The sequence below is a fragment of the Hemitrygon akajei genome, chromosome 5 (assembly GCF_048418815.1).
Source record: "Hemitrygon akajei chromosome 5, sHemAka1.3, whole genome shotgun sequence".
NCBI lineage: Eukaryota > Metazoa > Chordata > Chondrichthyes > Myliobatiformes > Dasyatidae > Hemitrygon > Hemitrygon akajei.
Genome location: NC_133128.1, coordinates 33,890,006 through 33,917,435, shown reverse-complemented (window position 1 = coordinate 33,917,435; position 27,430 = coordinate 33,890,006). Strand labels below are relative to the sequence as shown.

The window sequence follows — 27,430 nt, the reverse complement described above, 5'->3', positions numbered from 1 at the left end:
TGCTTCAAAGTCAGAGTAAATTTATTATCCAAGTATGTACATGTCATCATATTGTGATTCATTTACAGGCATTTTCAACAGACTTAACAGTTGTAAGGCAATAACTGTTCCTAGATCTGATGGTGTGGAACCTAAGGTTCCTGTGCCTCCTTCCTGAGGTTGTTAGTGAGAGCATGGACAAGATGGTGGGAGCCCTTGATGATGGATGCTGTTTACTTGTGGCAGTGCCCCTTGTAGATGTCCTCAGTGGTGGGGAGAGCTTTGTCTGTAATAGACTAGACTGTATCCACCACTCTCTTTAGATGTTTCTGTTCCTGGGCATTGGTGTTTCCATGATGCAGTCAGGATACCCTTCACTGTGCATCAAAAGAATTTTGTCAAAGTTTTAAGAGACAGGCTGAATCTACCCAAACTTTGTGATGGCACTTATGGTCCCAGGATAGATCCTTTGATATGACAACATCAGGAAATTTAAAGTTACTGAAACTCTTACATCTACAATGATGAAGTGTTTTGAGGTGCTGGTATTGAAGCATATCAGCTCCTGTCTGAATGGCGACTTGGATCCGCTCCAATTTTCCTACCAAAGCAACAGGTCCACAGCGGGTGCCATTTTGTTAGCTCTTCATTCAACCCTGGAATATCTGGACAGCAAAGATGCATATATCAAGATGCTCTTTATCCATTACAGCTCAACGTTTAATACCATCATACTCTCATAACTAAACAGTAAACTCCAAGATCTGGGCCTCAATACCTTCTTGTACAATTGGATCCTGAATTTTCTCACTTACAGACCTCAGTCAGTTCGGGTTGACAGAACACCTCCTCCACAATCTCCATCAGTGCAGGGGCACTGCAGGGATGTATGTTTACCCCCTGCTATATTCACTTTACACTTATCGTGGTGTGGCTAAGTACAGTTCCAAAACCATACACAAGTTTGCTGATTACACCACTGTTGTGGGCCTATTTCAATAGTAATGAATCAGCATACAGGAGGGGAGACTGAAAATTTGGCTGAGCAGTGTAATAACAACAACCTCTCAATGTCAATAAGACTAAGGAACCGACTGTAGACTTCAAGGGAGGAAAACCAGAGGTCCATGAGCCAGTAATGATTGGAGGATCAGAGGTGGAGAGGGTCAGTAACTTTAAATTCTTGGGTGTCACTATCTTATAGGACCTGTCCTAGACCTATCATATAAATGCAATTACAAAGAAGGCACATCAACACCTCTACTTCTTCAGGAGTTTGTGGAGATTAGGCATGCCATCAAAAGCCTTGGCAAACTTTCATAGAGATGTGGTGGAAAGTGTGCTGACTAGGCTACATTATGGCCTGGTATGGTAACACCAGTTCCCTTCAGTGGAAAATCCTACAAAACGTCATGGATTTGGTCCAGTATATCACAGATAAAGCCCTCCCAACCACTGAGCACTTTTACATGAAATGTTGTCGTAGAAAAGCAGCATCCATCATCAAAGATCCTCACCACCCAGGCCATGCTCTTTTCTTGCTGCTGCCATCAGGTAAAAGGTACAGATGCCTCAGGACTCACATCACCAGGTTCAAGAACAGTTACCACCCCTCAACCACCAGGCTCTTGAACAAAGGAGGATAACTACACTCATTCTATTTCTGATGTTCCCACACCCAATGGTCTCACTTTAAGGACTCTTCATATTGTTATTTCATGTTCATTACTTATTGCTACTTATTTACATTTGCATCTTGTTCATTGATCTTATTTACAGTTACTGTTTTATAGATTTGCCAAGTATGCCTGAAGGAAAAAGGATCTCAGGGTTGTATGTGGTGATATGTATGTACTGTGATAATACATTTTATTTTGAACTTTGAAGTATCCACCTCCAATCCCCTAATGAGGAATGGCTCAGGGACCATGGCTTCTTCTTCCTGTTGTCGATAATCAGCTCTTTGGTTTTGGTGATATTGACAGAAGTTGTTGTTGTGCTACCATTTGACCAGATTTTTAACCTCCCTACTATATGCCGATTCATCACCACTTTTGATTCTACCAACAGTGGTACTGTTAGTAAACTTAAATATCACATGAGAGCTGTACTTAGCCACACAATCATAGTGATTAAGCAAATAGAGCAGTGGGGTAAGCACACAGCATTGTGGTGCATCTGTGGAGATGTTGTTGCCAATCCATACTGACTGTGGTCTGTAGGTGAGGAAATTAAGGATTCAGTTGCACATGGAGGTATCAAGGACAAAATCTTAGAGCTTAGTGATGAGATTCGAGGAGAATGCTGAGCCGGATTCAATGAGGAGCATTGGATAGATACATCTTCATTGTTCAGGTATTCCAGAGCTGTTGACCTGTTGTGATGATAGGCAAATTTGAGTGGATCCAGATCACTCCTAAGGCAGAAGTGGATATGCTTCATGACATACCTCTCAAATCATTCCATCACAGTGGAAGAAAGCATAACTGAACGAGTCATTGAGGCAGGTTACCACCTTCCCCTTGTAAGACTGAAGCCTGCTTGAAATAAGTGGGTACCTCAGACTACTGAAGCGAGAGGTCAAAGATGTCCATAAACGCTCCAGCCAATTGATTAGCACAGGTCTTTTTAGTACTTTTAACAACATGGACAAAAAATATTTACAAGACTGTCATGGCCTGATAGTCCAATTGAATGCAAATTACAGGACAAGTATAAAATCTGAACTTGATCAATATTACAACTTAATATCAATTTGACAGCTATTTTATGAATAGACAATAAAATGAGGAAGATTGAAGCATCAAGGCAAATGCGGTCAGTGATCGCTCTCCATGGAGGCCACGGCAGTGGAAACAGTGTTTGGACCCAGCGTGATGGTCACTCTGCATGGAAGGACTAAGTGTGTGCTGCTGCTCTCCCTGATGCTGATGGGAAGATATTTTTGAAATACTGAGTTTTACGTGATTATTGGACTGTAGTTTATAGTGCCTATAAAAAGGATTCGCCGTCCTTGAAAGCTTTCATGGTTTATTATTTTACAACACTGAATCACACTGGATTTGATTTGGCACTTTTTTTTTCCCTGATCAACAGAAAAAGACTTTTTTGTGTCAAAGTGAAAATAGATCTCTACAACCTGATCTGAATTAAAAACACAAATATAAAAACACAAAATAATTGATTGCACAAGTATTCACCCCCTTTAATAGACACACCAAATCATCACTGGTGCAGCTAATTGGTTTAAAAAGTCACATAATTAGTTAAATAGAGATTACCTATGTTTCAAGTGACCTGTGGAGATCAAGGTGTATCAATTGATTATAGAAAAAATACACATGTAGCTGGAAAGTCTAACTGCTGGTGAGTCAGTATCCTGGCAAAAACTACACCATGAAGGCAAAAGAACACTCTGAGCACTCCATGAAAAAGTTATTGAAAAGCACAAGTCAGGAGATGGGTACAAGCAAATTTCCAAGTCACTGAATATCCCTTTGAGCACAGTTAAATCAATCATCAAGAAAGGAAAGAATATGGCACAGCTGTAAATCTGCCTAGAGCAGGCCATCCTCAAAAACTGAGTAACCATGCAAGAAGGGGACTAGTGAGGGAGGCCACCAAGAGACCTTTGACAACTCTGGAGGAGCTACAAGCTTCAGTGGCTGAGATGGGTGAGATTGCGCATACGACCATTGCCAGGTGCTTCACCAGTCACAGCTTTATGGGAGAGTGGCAAAGAGAAAGCCACTGTTGAAAAAGACTCGCATAAAATCTCAGTTAGAGTTTGCCAGAAGGCATGTAGGAGAATTTGAGGTCAGCTGGAAGAAGGTTCTATGGTCTGATGAAACCAAAACTGAGCTTTTTGGCCATTAGACTAAACACTATGTTTGGCGTATGTCAAACACCAAACATTATCAAAAACACACCATCCCATCGTGAAGCAAGGTGGCGGCTGCATCATGCAGTGGGGATGCTTCACTGCAGCAGATCCTGAAAGGCTTGCGAAGGTAGAGGGCAAAATGAATGCAGCAAGATACCAGGAAATCCTGGAGGAAAACCTGACGCAGTCTGCAAGAGAACTGCAAATTGGGAGAAGATTTGTTTTCCAGCAACACAATGACCCCAAGCATAAAGACAAAGCTACACAGGAATGGCTTTAAAAAAAAACAAGTTAAGTGTCCTAGAATGGCCAAGTCCAGAGACCAGATCTCAATCCGATTGAGAATTTGTAGCTGAACATGAAAAGGGCTGTCCACTCACAATCCCTAGACAATCTGACAGAGCTTGAGCACTTTTGTAAAGAAGAATGGGGAAAAACTGTAGTGGCCAGATGTGCAAAGCTGTTAGAGACCTATCCACACAGACTCAAGGCTAGAAATGCTGCTAAAGTTGCATCTACTAAATACTGACTCAAAGGGGTAAATACTTAAGCAATCAATTATTTTGTTTTATATTTGTAATTAATTTAGATCGCTTTGTAGAGATCTGTTTTCACTTTGACACAAGAGTCTTTTTCTGTTGATCAGTATCAAAAAAGCCACATTAAATCCACTATGGTTCAATGTTGTGAAACAATAAAACATAAAAACTGCTGGGGTGGGAATACTTTCTATAGGCACTGTATATTGGTCTCCTTCAGTTTCTGTGTTATCTTTCTTATTACTGATTGGTAAGCGAGCGACACATTACTTTATGAGTGAGGGAAGTGTTGGGGATTTGGGGTCAATATTTTTGTTTGTGTTTTCTGTGTGGGCAATCCGTTAGTTTTTTGTGTGTCAGAGAATGGGTTGGGGGTTTGATGCCATTGTCACCTTTTTTTTTGCAAGGTAGGGTTTGAGAATTTGATGTTATTGTTACCTTTTTTGCAAAGGAAAGGGTTGGAGGTTTGAGTTTTTGATGTTTTAGCTGCCATTTTCCACATGAGCAAGCTGTTAGTTTTTGTGCGAGGGAGGGAGTGGAGAGTATGGGATTTGCAAGTTTTATTTCTTTTTCGTGCAGCGTGGGGGTTGATGTCTGTATTTCATGGCTATCTGGAGAAGATGATTATCAGAGTTGTATTGTACATGCATATTTTGACAGTAAAGTGAATCTTTGAGCCCACATCCAAAACTACTTGGTGGGAACACATTTGACGAGACCCAAAAGCTAGAAACATCAGTTGTTGTTTCCCTCCCCAACCAAACTTGCACTTACCAGAGCCAGATACAGAGACACAATTTCAGAATATCCCTGCCCAAACTATCAGGATAGATAAAGATGACAACCACCCATCCAGCCTAATCTCACTTTACAGCACTTGGTCTACAACCCTGCCCACCTGCTCTAGAGTATCCATAACACATTGACAGCAAACAATACTCTAGCCAGAACCTCTGACATTGGCGAATCATATCAGATTTTAAAGTCTAATGTTCAGAGACATTTTAAACAATTCAATAATTGGAATGTCTCCTGCAAAAACATCTGGCTTCAGTGGATAATTCCGTATCTTCTGAGTTTTATTTTATACTTTTATAAAATAGTGTTTTAATAAAAAGTGTTAGTCTTAATAATAGTCTTTTATAAAAATAATTAAATGAAATTAAAATATTAAAAAATAATTGGGGAGCATGCCTTATGAGAATAGGTTGAGTGAACTCTACTTTTCTCCTTGGAGCGATGGAGCATGAGAGGTGACCTGATAGAGGTGTACAAGATAATGAGAGGCATTGATCATGTGGATAGTCAGATGCTTTTCCCCAGGGCTGAAATGGCTAACATGAGAGAACATAGTTTTAAGGTGCTTGGAAGTAGGTACAGAGGAGATGTCAGGGGTAAGTTGTTTGTTTATTATCATTATTATTATTATTATTATTTTGATTTTTTATATATAAAAACGCAGAGTGGTGAGTGCATGGAATGGGCTGCTGGCAGCAGTGGTGGAGGCGGAAACGATAGGATCTTTTAAGAGACTCCTGGATGGCTATATGGAGCTTAGAAAAATAGAGGGCTATGGGTAAAGCCTAGGTAGCTCTAAGGTACAGACATGCTAGGCACAGCTTTGCGGGCCAAAGGCATGTATTGTGCTGTATGTTTTCTATGTTCTATAATAGTCTTTTATAAAGAGTGCTTTAAAACCTACTCTTAGTGAAAAATAGATAATGGACCATGGAATATCCTGAATAAATTCCAGCTTGGAAAAGTATGAACACAAAATCAATTTTATTTTATTTAGAGGTCAGAGGAGAATGGCCAGACTGGTTTAAACTGACAGGAAGATGACAGTAACTCAAATAACCATGTGTTACAATAGTTTGTGCAGAAGAGCATCTCTGAATGCACAATACATTAAACCTTGAAATGGATGAGCTACAGTAGAAGACAATGCTGGGTTCCACTCCTGTATCTAATAAAGTGGCCACTGAGTGTATATAACACTATGAACGTTGGAATTTTAGTGTTAAGTAAATTTTTGGTCTAGATAATTGGACCATATGCAATAAAAGTAGTTACCTCGTTCCATAAGAACTTTACAGCTTCTTCTTGTACCATTCTTTGAATACGCTCTTGTTCACACTCTTTCCTCCATCTACAAAGAGAAATAAAGATTAAAAAATGAGGACACGAGGAGCCATTCTGGCAATTAAAAAATAGCCATCCAGCCTAATCTCACTTTACAGCACTTGGTCTACAACCCTGCCCATCCTGGCTCCTTAAGTGTATGATCTATGTATTTGTTAAATGCATCTAGGATTTCCACCTCCACCAAAGACGTGCTGATTAATGGTTAAATGATTACTGTTAACCATCCCTAAGAAAAGTAGTACAAAAAGCAGAGTGAGTTAATAGGCATGTGGCAGAACAGGTTCCAGGGAAATAAGTGAAATAATGAGACAGGTTTTAGAAGAGCTGACATTGACCTGGTGGGATCATTGCAGGAAAATATGACTCTGACATGTTTAGTTTTCTACCTCATGATCAAACAGGAGATTAATAAAATATACCAACTATAGTGGACAAACATGAGCACTAAGAAATTTTAATTTCAGTAAGTATTAAAGGACTTAAGTGCTTTGGTTCCTAGCCTACTCTGAACAAAGATTTTTATTAGATAACAATTAATCATTAAGAATTGTTAATACTTCGGTGTTGCACAATTTTCTTCAGGGGAACAATTAAGTAAAACCTTTCTGTGATTAAGTGTCATCTTGGTCTTTCTTTTTTGTAAAGCAGAGCTCTTCCTATATACAAGTATTGGAAAACAGGAAGATAGGGAAAACCTGAAAAGGAGAAATAGAGCACTAAGCAAGCAATAAAATGAAAGGGAAAATAGTAAACTAGCACAAAATATATAAAACAGATTGTAAAAAAATATAATTATATAAAGTGGAAAAGGGTCTCTAAAGTGAACATAGGCCTCTTGTAAGATGAGAAACAGAAATTAATATAGACCTTGAACTACTATTTTGTATTGGTCTCCTTGGTGGAGGACATACCTTAACATGCCAAAGACAGGTGTTATGGATAGGACAAGATAAGAGGCAAGGACGTTGATACAATCACTGTTACTAAAGGGGTAGAGATGAGCAAACTAATGAGCCTAAAGGTACAGAAGTCTTCTGATCCTGATGGAATGCATGCCAGGGGACTGAAAGAAATGGTGAAAGTTATAGCAGATATATTTGTGATAACTTACCAAAATTCTGTTTAAAAAGGGATAGAGAGAAAGGCTGGCAAGATGGGGCCAGCAACAAACGGCAATGTACTGCAGACAGTTCATGAAACGACCAACTACTTCTTTTAAATATACTACTAATCTATGTGCAATTGGGACATAGATTTTAATCATGTGTTTTTGGGCCCACTAGTGCTTTTGCTGTCTCCAAGGGAATTTGGCATGGTTGAGAGCGAGACTGAGAACAGAGTGTTCAGCCTAATGGCAGAGTGTGAATCCACGAAAGGTTCCAATTCTCAACCAACTCACTGATTAAAGCATCATGCAAGATTGAAATCAACAAGGATGAGAGCAGAAGGTGGACAGGTGTTCAGTGCCATCTGCCTGTGTTTGACCAGTCTCCCTCTCCCTCGCTGCTGCCAAGAATCTTGGGTCTTGGGCAAGGCTTGATTTTCAGTTTGTGGATTGGACTAATTTTTAGAGAGCTCTGCAAGTTCATGTTATATGCATTTCTGGTTACTCCTTTTTTTAATTGCTATTCTGCACGATTTTGATTGGGGCGGACTGGCTATGCGGTCTACAGTCAACATATTAGGGTTAGCACTAAATTGAACTGAAATAAACTGAACATTCCTAGACTATTTCAAGGCCTCTGCAGTTTGATGTTTAATATTCTATGTGTTATTCTCTCATTTTTTTGCCACTTGTGTGATTTGTTGTTTTTTTTTGTGTGTGATGTTTTTCTTTGAGCGGTCTCCATGGTGTTTACCTCATAGCTGTCTGCAGGAAGATGAATCTCAGGGTTGTACACCGCATACATACTTTGATAATAAATGTCCTTTGACGTTTTTATAGATCACCTAGCTTAACATCTGTAGTGGGTAAATGCTTTAAGCTATCATTAAGGATGAAATAATGTATAGAAATGGTTCCATCAAGCAGAAAAAGCATGAATTCATGAAGGTCAGGTCCTGTCTGACAAAAATACTGGACTTATTTGAGGATATAATGAGCGCCATGGATTAAGATGAACAGATGGATGTTGTATACTTGGATTTCCAGAAGGCATTCACTAAGGTGCTGCATAAGGATGCAAGGAGTTGGGAGTACTGTATTAGCATGGATACAGGATTGATAAACCAATACAAAGTGAAGGAGAAATGGGTGTTCCTCTGCTTGGCAGTCAGTGGTGAGGGGAGTGAGGGGCCCATAGCTGTTCACAATATACATTAATGATTTGGAAGAGAGGACTGGGTATCAGTAATCAACAATCTACATTTGTTGATGACACTAAATGGAGTGGAATAGCAAATTGTGCAGATAATATGAAGAGTCTGCGGTGAGATTATAGATAGGTTGTGAGTTGGCAAGCTTTGGCAGATGGATTTCAATATCGGTAAATGCGGGGTCATCCACTTTGGAAGGGAAAAAAATCAGATTATTAATTAAATGGTGAAAGATTGCAGCATTCTGTTGTGCAGAGGGACTTGGGATTGCTTGTGCATGTATCATAGAAGGTTGGTTTCCAGGTGCAATAGGTTACCAAGAAGGCTAATGGAATGTTGGCCTTCAGTGCTAGAGGCTAGAGGGATGGAATTTAAGAGCAGGAAGGTTATCCTGCAGAGTACGGGGGGGGGGGGGGGGGGGGGGGCTGCAACTGGAGTACTGTGTGCAGTTCTCGTTTCCTTAATTGAGGAGAGACATATTGGCTTTGGATGCAGTGCGGAGGAGCTTTAGGAGTTTGATTCTGGAGATGAGGCGGATAACCTATGAGGAGAGATTAAGTCATCTGGGACTATAATTGCTAGAATTCAGAAGACTGGGAGGGGATCTTATAGAAACATAAATTTATGAAAGGATTTGATGAGATGGAGACAGGAAAGCTGTTTCCACTGGTTAAGTGGCTATGGGACACAGCTTCAAAATTTGGGGGAATAGATTTATGACTGAGATGAGGGGGAACTGCTTTTCCCAGAGAGTGGTGAATCTATGGAATCCCCTGTCCAGGGAAACAATGGAGGCTACCTCATTAAATATTTTCAAGACAAAGTTAAATAGATTTTTGCATAGCAGAGTTCTGGAGACAAGGCAGGTAGGTGGAGTTGATCCCATTGTCAAATCAGTCATGGTCTTACTGCATGGTGGAGCAGGCTCAACAGTTCAGATGGCTTACTCCTACTACTTCTTAAAAAAAAAATGGAGTAACAGTTACTGCTTGAAATTTGTAATTTAGCTACAGTTGCAGTATTAATGTAATACTCAAATAGTTAGGCCACTAGTTAGGTCTGGAACTTGCATGTTTAAGATATTATATACAAGAACTTGTGAAACAGGCAAAAGCAAGAAACATCAACATTTGTTCACATCAAATGAACCAGCTGAATGCATGTTCATGGAAATACAGTCAGGATAGAGCTTTTAATCCATGTATTTTGAGGCTTGTTTGACAGATGCAAGACACTTTATCCTACAGTGGTATTCCCTTTTAAAGCTCAGAGATACATCACAGATAATGCATTATATTGTATCTGGACTCTTGCTTACCACTTTTATTTGTATGCCATTTTATTCCTTGCTTTTTTTTTTAAAAAAACAGGATTGGCAAATTTGCTTAAATTCACTTATTTGACTTTCAAGACTAAAACTACTACTCACTCCACTAGTCATAAAAATTGGTGGAACATTTGGATTAGTTTGAACACCTGGTTATTTTGACAGTTGAATTAACTGTAGCAAATAGAGATTGTTACTTGGATTTACTCACATTGTAGTATACCAAAACAGAAGAGAAAATGATATTAGAGAATTATTTGGTTAGTGAATTGACAAATGGCTTTGGATTTCCACTTAATACAATGCATATAATGAGTGAATTTTGTGTATTTTCAAAAAAAAAAATGTAGAAAGCTTCCCTCCCTTATACTTCACCTGAATACTTCTTCAGTTAAGTATTCCACATGTTCTTGCATCCTACGTAGTCGGATTTCACAACGTATTTCCTTTGCTCGTGGATTCCAGTTCCTCGTGTAGAATCCACGCCAGCATGCTTGAATCCTTACAGCGGCTTTATTCATATAATCTGGGGTTGCCTCAGTTGCTTTAGACATATCAGATTTATTTGGCTTTGTGTCCTCTTCCATCATCTCCTGCATGGTTTCCACTTGCACCTGACTTGACAATTTGTTGTCTGGAAAACAGTGCTCCTTTGTTAATTCAACTGACATTGGGTTTTCGCTTTCACTTAAAGTGAAGGTCGCAGAAGATTGCATTGGACTGGATGCAAGTAACATCTTGCCACTCTCTACTTTGCTTCTCTCGCAAGATCTTCCCGCCCATGATTCATGATCTTCTGTCCTTGCTGCCTTCAGATGTTTTTGGTCATCACTATCTTCATGGTCAACTCCAGTTTCCAAATGCAGTGGTGCTGAGGTATCACTGGGAGTAAGACCATCTGTAGGAAGCCTCAAATCATGGGAAGGTGAAAGAGGTGACATTGCAGTAGTCACAGGCATAAACGTGGATTCAGAAGACAGAAGACTGCTGTTCAATTTATCTTCATCAGTCTGTATATCCTCCAAGAAGAGCTCACCATGACAGCATCTTGAAGCCTCTCCAGGAATTGGTGAGACTTGCTTAATTGCTTTGTGTTGCTGTCCATGGCCACCCACTGCAACCCATGAGTTAATGCGAATTACAGGTTCTAAAACAGAACAAAATAATGTTACATGTATGCATGTCTGTTACTTTTTTCCCCTTTTGTGCCCGTGAGGCCAAGTCTCAAATATAAAAGGTTATCACCACAACTTACAAGCTGTATAATTTACACATATCTGACTAAATAAGATTACAATCAAATCCTCCTTTTAGTTCACTATAATCTTGGCAAGACTAGTATCCAATTCTATAAGCCTACATTGAGCTAGTATTTCTCAAGCAGTATTTTCTCTTTCCATTCTTGCATGGTCATTTCCAAGGAGTGCTCAAAGAATTAGCTTTGCCTTATCATCTTTTTCATCTACAAGCACCCTTAGAAACAGGATCAGCTTTTGCATGTAAACTGATGATACCAAGATCTACCTATCAGTAATTTCACGCAATAACATCACCTCTTCATCACTGACAGAAGCCTGCTATCATAATTAGGAAACAAATTAGAAGTTCCTTTAACTGGGTATCAGGAAATAAAAATTATTATTTCAGCCAAAACATAACTGTGTTATGTTATCCATTAGCTATATTGCATTTAACATTGAACTTTGGATGCCTCAGAAGAATGAGAGAAGATATTATAGAAACATATAAAATTATGAAAGGGATAGATAAGATAGAGGCAGGAAAGTTGTTTCCACTAGTAGATAAGACTAGAACTATGGGACACAGCCTCAAGATTCGAGGGAGTAGATTTAGGATGAAGATGAAGAGGAACTACTTTTCCCAGAGAGTAGCAAATCTGTGGAATTCTCTGCCCAATGAAGCAGAGGAGGCTACCTCAGTAAATATATTTAAGACAAGGATGGATAGATTTTTGCATAGTAGGGGAATTAAAAGTTAAAGGGAAAAGGCAGGTAGGTAGAGATGGTCCATGACCAGATCAACCATGATCTTATTGAATGGCGGAGCGTGGTCCATACACACCAGCTGTGTGGTGAAAAAGGCACAACAGCGCCTCAGATGGTTGAGAAAGTTTGGTATGGGCCCCCAAATCTTTTCTACAGGGGCACAATTGAGAGCATCCTGACTGGCTTCATCACTGCCTGGTATGGGAACTATATCTCCCTTAATCGCAGTACTCTGCAGAGTTTGGTGCAGACAGCCCAGTGCATCTGTAGTTGTGAACTTCCCATGATTCAGGACATTTACAAAGACAGGTGTGAAAAAAGGGCCCAAAGGATCATTGGGGATCCGAGTCACCCCAACCACAATCTATTCCTGCTGCTACCATCTAGGAAATGGTACCACAGCATAAAAACCAGGACCAACAGGCTCCAGGACAGCTTCTTCCACCAGGCCATCAAACTGATTGGAGTATATTTCTATGTTGCATTGACTGTTTTATTTATAATAAATGATTTTAAATTACTGTGATTGCACATTTAGATGGAGATGTAACGTAAGATTTTTACTCCTCATTTATGTGAAGGATGTAAGAAATAGTCAACTCAATTCAATATAACTGTATGGATTTCTACAAGAACACAGAAGGAACAAGTTACAGTCATTTGTTTGCACTATTCTTCCTACTGCACCCAAAATTGCATTAATTACTCATCACTTACATTGGAGAATATATATGAATACCTTGTGTGAGGTTGCTTTCACAGAGCAGAATGGAGATGGTGGAAGTACATGTTTAAGTTAATGGCTGTGATCAGAAATAAGTGGATTTTTTCCCATTTCTGAAACCAGAAATACGGTAGTACAAGTAATTTCCTTTCATCTCAGTGACTTTCAAACTAAACACCCCGATGGTATCTGCATTATTGCAAGTGATTTCAACCATGCAAACCTAAAGACAGTTCTGTCTAAATTCCACCAGCATGTTGATTTTGCTACCGGGGAGAAAATAAGCTAGACCTGGTTTACACTAACATACCAGGTGCCTATGAAGCAGTCTCTCAACCTCACATTGAACTCTCAGATCACTTACCCATAATGTTAATTCCAGCACACAAACCAGTGGTCAAGTGGGTCAATCTAGTTCTACAGGTGGTGAAAACCTGGCCTGAGGGTGCAGTCTCTGCACTGCAGGACTGCTTCGATAATATCAACTGGAGAATATTCAAGGAGGCTGTTACCTATGGCAACCTTGTTAACATCGAGGAATATGTGGATTCTGTGACCAGCTACATAGAGAAGTGTACTGAGGATGTTACCATCATGAAACACACACGGGTGAGGGCAAATCAGAAACCATGGCTTACTGCAGGGAACTGTGCATGGCTGAGGGATCGTGATACTGCTTTTAGACTGGGAGATGCAGGGAATTCAGAGGATTACGGACTACAAGTCTACTCTGCACACCAGTGACCAGGATGTTTCACTCGCTGAAAGGCTAAGTGTCCACTATGTCCGGTTAGATGTACAGAACAAAGTGCTGGCGAGGAAGGCACCAGGGGAGCAGAGATTCTGACCGGCTGAAGTTGAGGTGAGGAAGACCCTAGCCGGAGTCAACCCACGCAAAGCTGCCCGATAATATACCAGGTCGGGTTCTAAAAGACTGCGCAGGCCAGCTGACAGAGGTGCTGACGGATATATTCAATATCTCCCTAGAACACCCATTGTCCACTCAGTTTTCAAGGTGGCAACCATCATTCCAGTGCCAAAGGTGGCAACAGTTATCTGCCTAAATAACAATTATCCAGTGGGATTAACATCAACCATTAAGAAATGCTTTGAGCGGCTGGTCATGGAGCACAATAAAGCCTTCCTCCTGGCTACACTGGATCCTTTCCAGTTCACTTATTGCTCAAATCAATCCACTGTCCCACCACTTTGTCCTGTCTCACCTGGAAAATGGGGTCTCATATGCCAGACTGCTGTTTATAGTCTCCAGTTCAGCATTCAACACCATCATACCCCAGTGGTGGGGGAACTGTCTTCGCTGTGTCTCAACATCTCCCTCGGCAATTTGATACTGGACTTCCTAACAGTAAGGCCACAGTCAGTCCGTGTGGGCAGCAACATCTCTCATCCCATCACATTGAGCATTGACGCCCTCCCAAAGCTGTGTGCTCCGCCCGCTGCTGTTCTCACTGCTGATGCATGACTGTGTCACAGGATCCACCTCAAATTGTGTCAAATTTGAGAATGACACAACAGTTGTTGACTTTATCAAGAATGATGATGAGACAGAGTATAGAGAGGAAATAGAGCACTGGTGCATTGGTGAGAGAAGAACAACCTAGCCTGAACATAGAGAAGGCAAAGGAAATCATTGTGGACTTCAGAAAGGCGCAGACAAACCACCCCTCTCTGTGACTACATGGCTCCCCTGTACAGAGAGTTAAGTGCACCGAGTTCCTGAAAGTTCACATCATGAATGACTTCACCTGGTCTCTTAATATCACCTCCCTGAACAAGAAAGCACTTCCTAAAAAGATTGAGGCAACCAAGGCTCCCCTCCCCCATCTTAACTGTGTTTTACAGGAGCACCATTGAGAGCATCTGGACAAGTTGCATCTCCATTTAGTAAGGGAGCAGACAAGCATTGGAACATTAGTCCCTACAAAGGACTGTGAGAACAGCTGAGAGAATCATTGGGGTCTCCCTACCATCCACTAGGGACATTTATCAGGAGCACTGCATACACAGGGCCCACAGTAATATTAAGGATCCCACCCATTCAGTATCCTCTTTGACTTTCTACCATCAAACAGGAGATTATGATGCAATAAAACAAGAACGGTTAGGATAAAAAAAAACAGTTCTTCCCCAGGCAATTAGGCTTCTGAACTCCCAGCCCCATTGATTTCAAAGTGTCACTGGTAAATCTGTTCCACAGCTTCCAATATTTATAATTAATGCACTCTAGTTCATTATTTATGTGTGTTTCATCTGTAGATTTTATCTGTACCTTTATAAGTTATGTGTTAAGCTTTACACCCTGGTTCAAAGCAACATTGTCTTGTTTTTTTTATATATATGTTATATAATATATGTACATGTATATAGTTAAATGACAATAAACTTGACTTCCATTTATGTGTAATGCCCTGGTTCATATTTTTACTGTCCTGCTGTACGTATTTCATTTAGCAGTTCTGTAAGAGCAGTCTGGTCTGTTTTCAGCTTGTTTGGGTTATTGTTGAAGATAAGAGATGAGGAGAAATGTGTGTCATCCAATTAGGATGGTCGAATTAAGGGGAGGTTTCTCTGGTGAGGACCACTGAGATTGGATTTTAGGTTTTTGTTCCAGAGGAGGTGAAGAGGGAAGACACAGGAGAGAAGAGGTCGTAGGATTCGACCTGGAGCAGGACTGTGATTTGACGAAGCTAGGGGCGAGATCGATTAAGGATCAGTGACTATGGAGAAACTTAGAGCTCCAACTTGTGCACATTTGACTGTTTCATTAAAATGGGCCCTTTTTTTTGTTCTTTTCTATCCCTTTAGTCAAACTAAGGTTCATAAATATAATCTTTTAATTGTATGCAGCGTACTGTTATTTCGTGGCACTAATTTGTAACGGTAGCAAGTTACACAGCATTCACACAAACAGGGGTTTGGGCTGGAAGAGCACCTCAATCTCACGAGTTTGGGGGCCAGAGGTCGTCTTCCCTAAACTTACACAGCCAAGGAAACCGGGGGTTTCAAATGCATTCATTATCTTAATACATTAAACTTTTGATATTCATCTTAACATTTGATAGTTACCAATCTGATGCCCTATAACTATTCATCACCCTGGTCTCTTATTCTTCTTTAGCTTATCAGGATTGAGGGCCACTTATTTTCCGTCTGATTTTGTGAGACCCAAGGCAACTGAAAATGTGGTAACTGTAGATTCTTCTGCAGGTGTGGCAAGAAATGTCTGAAAGCCTTTCTGTGCGCACCTGATGCATAGATTTGAGGCTGTCAATACCATTCAAAATACTCTTCCTCCACTTTAGACCATCTTGGACCAGATATTCCCAAAGTGTTAGTCGAAAGGACATTATCTCCTCTCCACACACACAAAAAAAAATGTGGCTTTAAAAATATCTTGGAATCTTTTCCACCAACCTGTAAATAGTATTTTAGGAAAAGTTTCACCAAGGCTCTATGTACTCAAATTCTCTTTCAATAAAGATTAATATACTATTTGCCTTCCAAATTACTTTGAGTCAATATTAATTTTCAGTGATTCTTCTACAAGAACTTCCATATCCCTCCAAACACAAATACATTTCACCTCTCATTTTACAAAACTCTACTTTCTAAATTTTTTACAAAGTAGATGACCTCACATTTTCCACATTATATTCCATTATATGACATTGTTCATCTCTATCCCCCCTGAAGTCTAACTGCATCCAGCTCATTCTTCAATAATCCTCACTGAACCAATACTGATCTCTTCATTTGATGATAATGGTCGAGGAGGGAGATGCCAGGACAAAAGGTTACAGAGAGTGGGATATAATTTTGCAGCTGTTGATATCCTTTAACATTTCACAATGGCCAAGTTTATGCTGCTACATCTGATTTAAATCCATTGAATTTAACAGAGTGCCACATTATCTGGAGGAAAATAAAAACAAAATGCTGGAAATGCTCAAGTCAGGTAACATCTGCAGTGAGAATGTTTCTCAACGACACTTTAATCATATGGAGGCATCCTTCTTGTCAAGATAATTTTAATGAAAACAATATCCTATGTAATGCTCATTCCTCCCAGTATAGGCAACAAATGCATCTTCCATGGGCAAGTCAAATAGGAATCCAAATCATAATAAAATATGAACATTATTATCTACCCTCCTCTAACCTTCAGATATATTCTTTCTATTCCAATCTATAATTTTATACATTTACTGAACTATCTGTTCATCTATTTGCCCCAACTTCATGTCCCAGATTTTCTGATTACTACATGTTAGTCTTCTGATATGTAAAACCTTTTTAAAAAAATATGAAGTTAGTCAAACTGATTGCTACAAAATATTGTTTTACTTCTCCATTCAATATTAAATCTTTAAAACTATGTGCAGATTTTTCAAAAAAGTGCCAGTATCTTACAAGTTGTCAAATAACCACATTTAAAAGACAAAATTACCACCTTATAATAAATAGATTGAATGATTTTTGAATGCATGGTATGCATTTTATACCATCAAATCACTGGAATCAAAATACTTTGTAGTTCCTGCATTCTCCCTACCTTTCATGTTACAGACAGAGTGACTTTGTGTTGGACTGCCGTATTCGCTTGACAATGACAGCTCCAAATTGGGACTTGAACATGGAATATGGTTGTTGTTCTGGAACTTTTCCATCAATTCTAGTTGGTGAAGCCTGGTGCCAGACAAAAAGCAGTATAATATTAGCTACTAAGTTAAATCTAAAATGCATTTTGTTTACAAAGGTAGTAGCAATTGCTCCATAATTCTATGGAATATATTGACTGAATATATGTTTTAATGTTCAATGTTCAAACCATTTATTGAAGTCGAAAAATGTTCATACAAGTATAATTTTAAGGATTTAATTTTGAATGGGGAATAGTGAGGTACAAAGTACAACAGGAGTTAGGAATGACATGTAAAAAGGATCATGTTATGAAGGTCATAGGGGATTTTAACATGCAGGTAGATTGGGAAAATCAGATTGGTGCTAGATTTCAAGACAGGAAATTTGTAGAATGCCTACAAGATGGCTTTTTAAGAGTAGTTTGCGATTGAGCACAGTAGGAGAAAGGCAATTCTGCATAGTGTGTTGTGTAATGAATCAGATTTGATAAGGGAGCTTAAGGTAAATGAATCCTTAGGAAGCAGTGATCATAATATGAAAGAATTAACCCTGCAGTTTGAAAGGAAGAAGTTAAAAATCAGATGTATCATTATTACAGTGGAGTACAGAGGATTGAGAGAAGAGCTGGCCAAAGTTGATTGAAAGGGAACACTAGCAAGGATAATAGCAGCATAACAATGGGTGGAGTTTCTCGGAGATTCATCCTAAAGAAGTAGTACAGTAAAAGGAGAATGAAGAAACTGTGGCTGACAAAGAAATCAAAGACAACATAAAAGCTAAAGAGAGGGCATTAAAAATAGCAAAAAATAGTGGGAAGCTATAGCATTGGGAAGCTTTTAAAAACCAATAGAAGGCAACTAACAAAAAGCAATAAGGAGAGTAATACACTAGACGATAATACAGTATAAAAGATAGTAAAAGTTTTTGCCATACGAGAGGATATTGGACTGCTAGAAAACAATGCAGGAGAGGTGCCAATTGGGGACAAAGAAATGGTGGACAAACTCAACAAGTATTTTGCATCAGTCTTCACTGTGGAAGGCACCAGTAGTATGCCAGAAATTTAAGTGTGTTGGGGGGAAAAGTGAGTGTAGTCACTATACTAAGGTGAATGTGTTTGAGAAGCTGAAAGGGCTAAACATAGATAAGTAACCTGAACCATATAACTACACCCCAGGATTCTGAACAATGTAGTTGAAGAGATTACAGAAGCCTTAGTGGTGAACTTTCAAAAATCACTGGATTCTGGAATGGTTCCAGAGGACTGGAAAATTAAAATGTCACTCCACTTTTTAAGAAGTGAGGGAGGCAAAAGACAGGAAATTATATGCCAAGTCAGCCTGACTTCAGTCCTTGGTAAGATGTGAGTCCATTATTAAGGATGAGGTTTCAGGGTACTTGGCAGCACACAATCAAATAATCTGAAGTCAGCATGGTTTCTTTAAGAAAATATCTTGCCTGACAAATCCGTTGGTATACTTTGAGGAAGTAAGAAACAGGAAAGACAGAGGAGAGTCAGTGGATATTGTCTACTTGGATTTTCAGAAGGCTTGTGGCAAGCTGCAGCATCTGAAGCTACTTAACAAGATAAAAGCCCATAACATTACACAAAAGATAATTGAATGGATAGAAGATTGGCTGACTGGCAGAAGGCAAAGAGTGGGAATAAAGGGAGCCTTTTTTGATTGGCTACTGGTGATAGTGGTGTTCCATCTGGTTTGGTATTAGGATCACTTCTTTTCTCGTTATGTCAATGATCTGGATGACGATTTGATAGCTTTGTGGTCAAGTTTACGTACAATACGAAGATAGGTGGAGGGACAGGTTGTGTTGAGGAAGCAGGAGAACTTAAACAGATTAGAAAAATGGGCAAAGAAGTAGTAGTTAGAATAGAGTACAAGGAAGTGTATGGTCACACACTTCGATAGGAGGAATAAAGATGTAGATTATTTTCTAAACTGAGAACAAGTTCAGAAATCAGAGGTTCAAAAGAGACTTCTGAGTCCTCATGCAGAATTCCCTGAAGGCTAACTTGCAGGTTGAATCAATGGTAAGGATAGCAAATGCAATGTCAGCATCATTTTAAGAGGACTAGAATAAAAAGAACAAGGATAGAATGCTAAAGCTTTATAAGGCATTGGTCAGAACTACCGGAGTATTCTGAGCGGTTTTGGGCCTCTTATCTAAGAAAGGATATGCTGCCATTGGAGAGGGTCTAGAAGAGGTTCACAAGAATGATGGCTCTGGGTTTGTTCACGCTGGAGTTTAGAAGCTGGGGGGGGGGGGGGGAGAGGAGGAATCTCACTGAAGTGCATAGAATATTGAAAGGCATAGATATGAGAGGATGTTTCCTATAGTGGGAGAGTCTAGGACCAGAGGATACAGACTCAGAATAGAAAGATATCCCTTCAGAACAGAAATGAGAATAAACTTCTTTAACCAGAATGTAGTGTACCTCTGGAATTCATTGCCACAGATTCATTACCCACAAGCAACTGTGAGGGCCGTCATTGCATATATTTAAAGCAGAGATCAATAGGTTCTTGATTAGTAAGGGTATCAAAGATTACAGGATTAAGACGGGAGAAGGGGTTGAGGGGAATAATAAGTCATCAATGTTGGAATAGCAGAGCAGACCTTATGGGCTGAATGGCCTAATTCTATACCTATGTCTTATACGTTTGTAGTATTACTTGAGCTGCATGGGGATTATAAATGATTATTTTCATCATCTATTTATAACATCCATTTGTATACAATGTCCAAGGAAGATTGTAGCAAAATACGTCTTTAGCTTTAGACATTTAAAACTACATTATTTGTTTTCTCTCCCAAGTAATAGGAAACTTGCAATTTCCATTTCAAAGTTACAACCAATGATAATAAGGGGCAGAACCTTGTGTAGGGAGGACACAGCATGTTAAATTGCAATCAATTATAATAAACCATATGGAAGATGAAATCTGTATTTGTGAAGCAACTGGATTAGCCAGGCTTCAAGAGACTATCTGAAACAAGTATTCCCGTGAAAGGCAGACTAAAACAAGAGATTGTGGAGGCTACAGATTGACAAGGCTGTCTTAAAGTCAGTGGAGTTTGAAGTTTCTTTAAGATCAAACAGGAGATAGAGGATATGCCATGTCAGATTCAGTCTAAACAATAAGCTAGCCAGGAGAATGAAGCTCCATGTTTCAGGTTTGTATGAGGGGAAACAAATGAATAACTTGAAATATATACAAGCAGAATAATAGAATTTCAAAACTCCCTGCACATCCTTTAAAATCTTCAACAGCTTCTGGTCCTTGTTTGAAAGCTGGTATCTACACAACGACTGCTTTCTCCATATTAAGTTAGTCATTAAATTCTGGGGCAGTTTTTGCTTCTGTGTGGCTATATGAAAATTCATTAAAAGACCTTCATTAATACTAATTCAACATGCAAAAGTATCCCCATCTGGAAAAAGGAGAACATTTAAAATTTTGCCATATAATTTTTGTATTTATCCATTTTAGAACTATGATAATCTACCACAGATATTGTTTTATTTACCTCTGCTTATTAAGAATTTTTTCAAGTTTAGCATCCTCTGCAGATTGCAGTGCTGGAGTTGATGTGAGAGGACAAACTGAAGCCAAATATTGGACTAGCTGCACATGTTGGCCTGGTCGAAATGATCGACCTTTCCCTTGACTGTATAGCCACTCTGCTTTGAGGCTAAAACAAACAAAATAGGTTAATACAGCATATTGATACACTATTAATCATATTGTTAGATTTTGAAACTGCAAAGTCTTCAACAAGTAACAGCTAACTGAACAAACTACTTTACCTCTTGCAAAACTTGAAGAAAAAAAGCTAATAGCCCATGTTTCAGTCCTATGGATAACAAACAGACAGCAACAATAATAGGATAAGACACAATCTTCAAAATTATCTGCCATCATTCCATTGATCAATGAGGGTTGGACCAATAAATGGCCTTCTCAGTGACAACTCAGAAAAATTAAAACAAAAGTTAATTCTAAACTTTTTTCAGGAATAGTAGCATTAAGAATCTTTATATTCCCAGTTACCCTCATCTGCAATATTTTGTAGTATTCCTCCAGTCTACTATCACCTGAAAATATCCACCTCACTGACAATCAACACTGGCGTACCACTGCTCTACTCTCTCTACACCATGACTGTGTGGCTAGGCATAGCTCAAATGCCATCTATAAATTTGCTGATGATACAACTATTATGGGCAGAATCTCAGATAGTGACAAGAGGGCATACAGAGCGAGATAAATCAGCTAGTTAAGTAGTGTCATAGAAACAACCTTGCACTCAACATTAGTAAGACCAAAGAGCAGATTGTGGGAAAGGGTAAGACGAGGGAATACTAACCAATTCTCATAGAAGGATCATATGTGAAGAGAGTGAGCAATTTCAAGTTCTTGGGTGTAAGTATCTCTGAGGACCTAAGCTGGTTCCAACATATTGATGCAGCTACAAAAGGCAACAAGACAGCGACTATATTTCATTAGGAGTCTGAGGAAATCTGGTTTGTCACCTAAAACACTTGAAAACTTCTACAGGAGAGCAATCTGACTGGCTGCATCACCGTCTGGTATGGGTGGGGGGGGGGGGGGGTCACCGTACAGGATCAAAGTAAGCTACAGAAAGTTGTAAAATTACTAGCCTCCCTAGTATCCAAGACATCTTCAAGGAGTGGTGCGTCAAGAAAGGTGGTGTCCATCATTAAGGATGCCCACTACCCAGGAAATGGCTTTTTCTCATTGTCACCATCAGAAAGGAGATATGGAAGCCTGAAGGCATACACTCAGTGACTCAGGGACAGTTCCATCCCCTCTGCCATCCAATTTTTTTTTTTAAACAGACTTTGGATCCATGAACACCATCTCACTGCTGCTTTAATTTCTGTTTTGCACTACTAATTTTAATTTAACTATTTAAATAATGCAAAACATATACAATTTACTTGTATATACTTACTGTAATTCAGTTTTTTTCCCTATATTTACCGTGTATTGCCTTGTACTGCTGCCACAAATTTAACAAATTTCACAACATAATACTGGTGATAATAAACCAGATTCTGATTCATGTACATGGAAGAATGTTTAGAAGACATCTGTAGTGTATTTAATATTTCTGTAATATTTGAATAATATTGTAAATATATTGTGTGATTGAACATTGTTTGTTTACATAATTCATTACAGGTTTATATGTAAAAAACCATGAATGGCATACATCATTACACCACCATGTCATATGTGTGTGCCTCACTAAAGTAAAATGAAGTAGACTCTCATCTCCCGGCTCCCGTGTTTGTTTTTCTTCCAATTATTTTCTGGAGTTACTTGCCAGCAGTGTTATGTTTTGTAAGTTTTAAAATGAAGCTAAGACAGATACCTAACTATTGAAGTGCAGTATATCTTTTCCATTGCAAGAGGAGAGACATTTGAATTTAAAAACAAAACCATAACACTGTTTTCTTCACCAAGGGTCAGAGACTGTAGGATTTTTTTTTTTAAAAAGCAGAAAATGGACAAAATTCATGGGCTCATAAACAAAGAGTAGCAACTGATAATTATCATAAATAAAAAGCTGAAAAGGCTAGCTACATCGGAAAGAAAGACGCGTTTGATTGCACAACAAATAACTGGGATATGTATCTGAACAAATTGAGCAGTATTTTAAAGCAAGTGGAACGGCTGATGAATGCTAGTTTTGCTGAGTGTAATTGGTACCAGAGCATATAGTTTGCTTAGAAGTTTAATTGCTCCAGCCGAAATGAGCTTGCTGACATCATGAACAAATGCAGGAACATTTAGAACAAAAACCATTGTTGATTGCAGAACACTTTAGGTTTCATAAGCAGAGTCAAAAAGAAGAGTCCATTTCAGCTCATGTGGCTGAATCAAAGAAATTGCCTAAGCATTGTCAGTTCCGTGATGGACTTAATGATGCATTGACAGAATTAGCTTGTGGAATCTCACAAGAAAGCATTCAAAAATGGCTCTTAACTGACGCACAACCCATATTTAAAAGAGCAGTTAAAATTGCTGTATCAATGGAAACAGCAGTGATAGACGCAAACAAGTTGCAGTCAGGAATTAAAGTAAGCGTGAGCAAAATTGCAACATCTAAACAGAAACTTGCCTAGCTGAACAACTGTATTACCATTGTGGCAGGGGCTCACATACACCAGACCAATGCAGTTTTAAAAACAAAACTTGCAGAAAATGCAACAAAGTATGACACATACAAAGAATAAGTCAGCCAGACAAAAATAAATGGACTTCACAGGAGAGAGAAAAAGAAAAAGTCAACTTGTAGTTTCAACAAGAGCATGCTATTGATGAAAAAAAAACAATGAGAACAATACAGGACTCGGAAGCCTGAGCTTAATAACAGGGGTCACCAACCTTTTTTGCACTGCGGACCGGTTTAATATTGACAATATTCTTCTGGACCGGTCAACTGGGGGGGGGGGGTGCTAATCATGATCGGAATATAGGTGATAAGTCAACTACAAGTCACTTATAAGTTGCTAATACACTCAATTTTGTTTCTAAAAGGGTTTACCTAACAAATTTAATATTAAACACACAGCACACATTTTCCTTGCATGAATATAGTGATAAGTCAATTATAACTCACTTATAAGTTAACAGCACCATAACATTTTAAGTAACGTTTGGAAACATACAACGCATATTTTCCTCATATGAACAGATAAAATTATTGCAACACACCAGTGAGAGGGGAAAGGTAAGGGCTGGATGTCCCCGTACCGGGGCCACGGCAGTCACAGTCCAGAGAGAGCAACCGACTGAGTGAGGAGTGTGACAGGGCATGTGCCTGCCCTCCTTGTAGGTAGGTAGGATCTATTGGCCAACAGAAGTTTGGCTCGAGGGACGAATTTCAGTAGATCGCAGCAAGATAGCTGCACTGCTACTTATGAAACCCTGAGCCCGAATTAGGTCATCTGCAAATACTTTAGCACCTGGTTCCCCACAAACATTCGGTGTGCTAAACAGGTTCAGAGGCAGCGCCCATCTGTCCGCTCTCCAGGCCAGTATCAACGGCACTTCTCGCCGGCTGCGTGAGGCGGCCGGTTACCTGAAGCCAACCAGTGATCCCTGGCGTGAGGGTATCACTACGTTTAGGCGACTTATGACCTCGCGTAGGTAATGACTTCGCGTACGTAATGACCTCGCATGCGTACAAGTTCAACAGTGGGCACGACAGGGAATGAGGAAAGGTGCAGCTGACTCATATCATTTCATATCGCCAAATCATATCGTTTCCTCGCGGCCTGGTAGCACATGCTTTGCGGCCCGGTGGTGGAGGACCACTACATTACAATGTGAAAACTTACAAAAACCAAGCAAAATGGCTTACATGAGAAGCAAATGGCAAATGAATTAAAATGGAATTCAACACTCACTCAGCTAATTCAGTCATTCCACACGTTTGAATGGCATTTCAAAGATACTGAACTGAAGCCTGCAAATACCTAACTGAGACTTAACCTGGAAAAAAGATAACTCCTATCAGAATAACAACCATAACAGAGAAATACAACAACCAACAAGCCACAATGGTATGTGGTAAAAACAGGAGAGCAAGCATTGTTGGGCCACGATTGGAGATCCATCCACCATTTGCATGGCACATACCCTGCAACAGAGTCAACTGAAAGCAAATTAAAAAAGGTGCTGGATGACGCCACAGCTGTGTTAAAGGATGGCAGTAGAACACTCAAACATATTAAGGTAAAATAATATGAAATGAAACTGCCACACCAAAGTTTTACAAATCCCATTCAGTTCCTTATAACACCTGTGATAAAGCATGTTCACATGGGGAAGCTAAAGGAATTCTTTCCATAGTTGAGTCAAACCCAGTGCTCCCAGTAGCCAAGAAGAATGGGTCTGTCAAGATCTGTGGTGATTTTAAGGTCACCATCAACCTAGTACTAAAAGCAAAGTACCGGTAATACTCTCTGCCCAGGATAGAGCACATCTTTGCAAACCTTTCTGGATGCAAACATTTCAGCAAAGTGGATTTAGCTGAGGCCTACCTACTGAAGGACATGAAAGAAAAGTCCAAAGTGTATAAACTATAAACACTTACAAAGGGCTTTATCGCTATAACAGGCTTATTTCTGGAATAGCATCTGCACCTGTACTCCAGCAGAAAGCCATGGACCAGGTGCTGCAAGGCTGCTCAGGCACTCAGTGTTTTCCTGGATGGCATCATTACTACCAGTGAGGATGACAAAGAACATTTCCAAAATCTCAAGACAGTATAAAAATGATTAGAAGATTATGGGATCAGAGCACAATGCTACAAGTGTTAATTCTTTAAACCAAGCATCACTTACTGTGGTCCTACGATTAATGCACAAGGATTACACAAGTGTGCCGAAAAAATTCAAGCAGTAGTGAATGCCCCAAGGCCAAAGGAATTGTCAAAGTTGCAGTCCTTTTTGGGATTTCTCAATTACAATAACAGGCTCCTGTCAAAGTTGACTACTGTGCTGCACCTCTTGAACTATTACTATAGATCGGGAAGAAATGGCAATGGACAAAGCAGTGTGAGGTGGTTTTCCAAAAAACAAAGGAAATTGTGACATTAGACACTGTAATCACACATTTTGATCCATGTCGCTTGGTGAAACTTACCTATAGATTTTGCATAATGTTCTCTTGACACTGCAGAGAAAAAAATATAGACAGATTGACAGAGGGGCCTTGAGTCTGGTTTGGGGTGCAAAGTGTTTCAACAAGTACTTGTTACTAATCATCAACCACTCATGTCTATTTTCAATTAACAGACTGGTGGTCCACTAACAGCAGTAGCACAATTGCAGAGATGGGATCTGTTTTCTTGGAGTACATATTTACAAGATTGAATTCAAGAGGACAACTGATCATGGAAATTCTAATGGGTTGTCCCATTAACCTTTGGCAAGGGAAATACCTGAACAATTTACAAAAGTGGGCTCTCCTCTTGATGCATTCTCCCTAATAAAAATCAAAAGTCTCCCTCTTACAGCAGAGATGACCCAAAGGGAAACCAAAAAAAAGACCCCACACAGTCAACACAAAATGGCTGGAATGTGCAGCAGAAATTCCAGACCCCTATTTTTACCAGTGCCAGGATGAACTTGCCCTTGATGGAGATTTTGTTATGTAGGGATTGAAAATTGTTGTGCTATCCCCAAGCTGAGCATTAAAGTGTTGGTGGTCATCTAGGAATGGTCAAAATGAAAGTGTTGGCTCATAGCTTTGCCTGGTGGCTGGGATAGAGTAGCAGATCAAGAAGCTTTCCATGCATTGTTCGGGATGCCAACATGTCAAGAAGATGTCAAAAAGCAGCACTTCTCCATTCCTGGGAATAGCCTGCATTCCCCAAGCAGAGGATTCATGTGGATTTTGCCGGACCACTCATGGGCACAAATGTCTTAGTTGTAGTGGATACAGCTACAAAGTGGCCAGAACTGTTTCTGATAGCCACCACTGTTGATGTGTTGAGAAGCCTCTTCTTCAGGATTTGTATCCCAGAACACTTAGTCAGTGACAATGGACTACAGTTCATTGCAAAATGGTTTCAGTCATTCCTGAAAATGAATGGAATAAGACATATTATAGCCAACTGTACCACTCTGCTACAAATGGCTTGGTGGGAAAGATGTGTCCAGAGTCTAAAGAACATATTGCAAGCAATAACAGCAGAACAGACTACACTAACATGGAATCAGAAGCTTGCCAATTTCCTTGCATATCGCAATTCAGCACACTCCAAAACCAACAACTCACCAGCTATGTT

The 27,430-nt window shown here is 39.5% G+C and overlaps 1 protein-coding gene across 5 annotated transcripts in view; it reads right to left on the bottom strand.

Annotated features, from left to right (window-relative positions):
- cep97 (centrosomal protein 97) overlaps window positions 1-27,430 on the bottom strand; it is a 73,361-nt gene that overhangs the window by 3,364 nt on the left and 42,567 nt on the right. For all 5 annotated transcript variants that reach the window (XM_073045219.1, XM_073045222.1, XM_073045220.1 and 2 more), the window contains 4 exons: window positions 21,131-21,295; window positions 17,493-17,626; window positions 10,565-11,336; window positions 6,475-6,550 (listed from right to left, as the gene is read on the bottom strand). In XM_073045219.1, coding sequence (XP_072901320.1) covers window positions 6,475-6,550; window positions 10,565-11,336; window positions 17,493-17,626; window positions 21,131-21,295 — 1,147 coding nt within the window. The remainder of the gene's footprint in view (window positions 1-6,474; window positions 6,551-10,564; window positions 11,337-17,492; window positions 17,627-21,130; window positions 21,296-27,430) is intronic.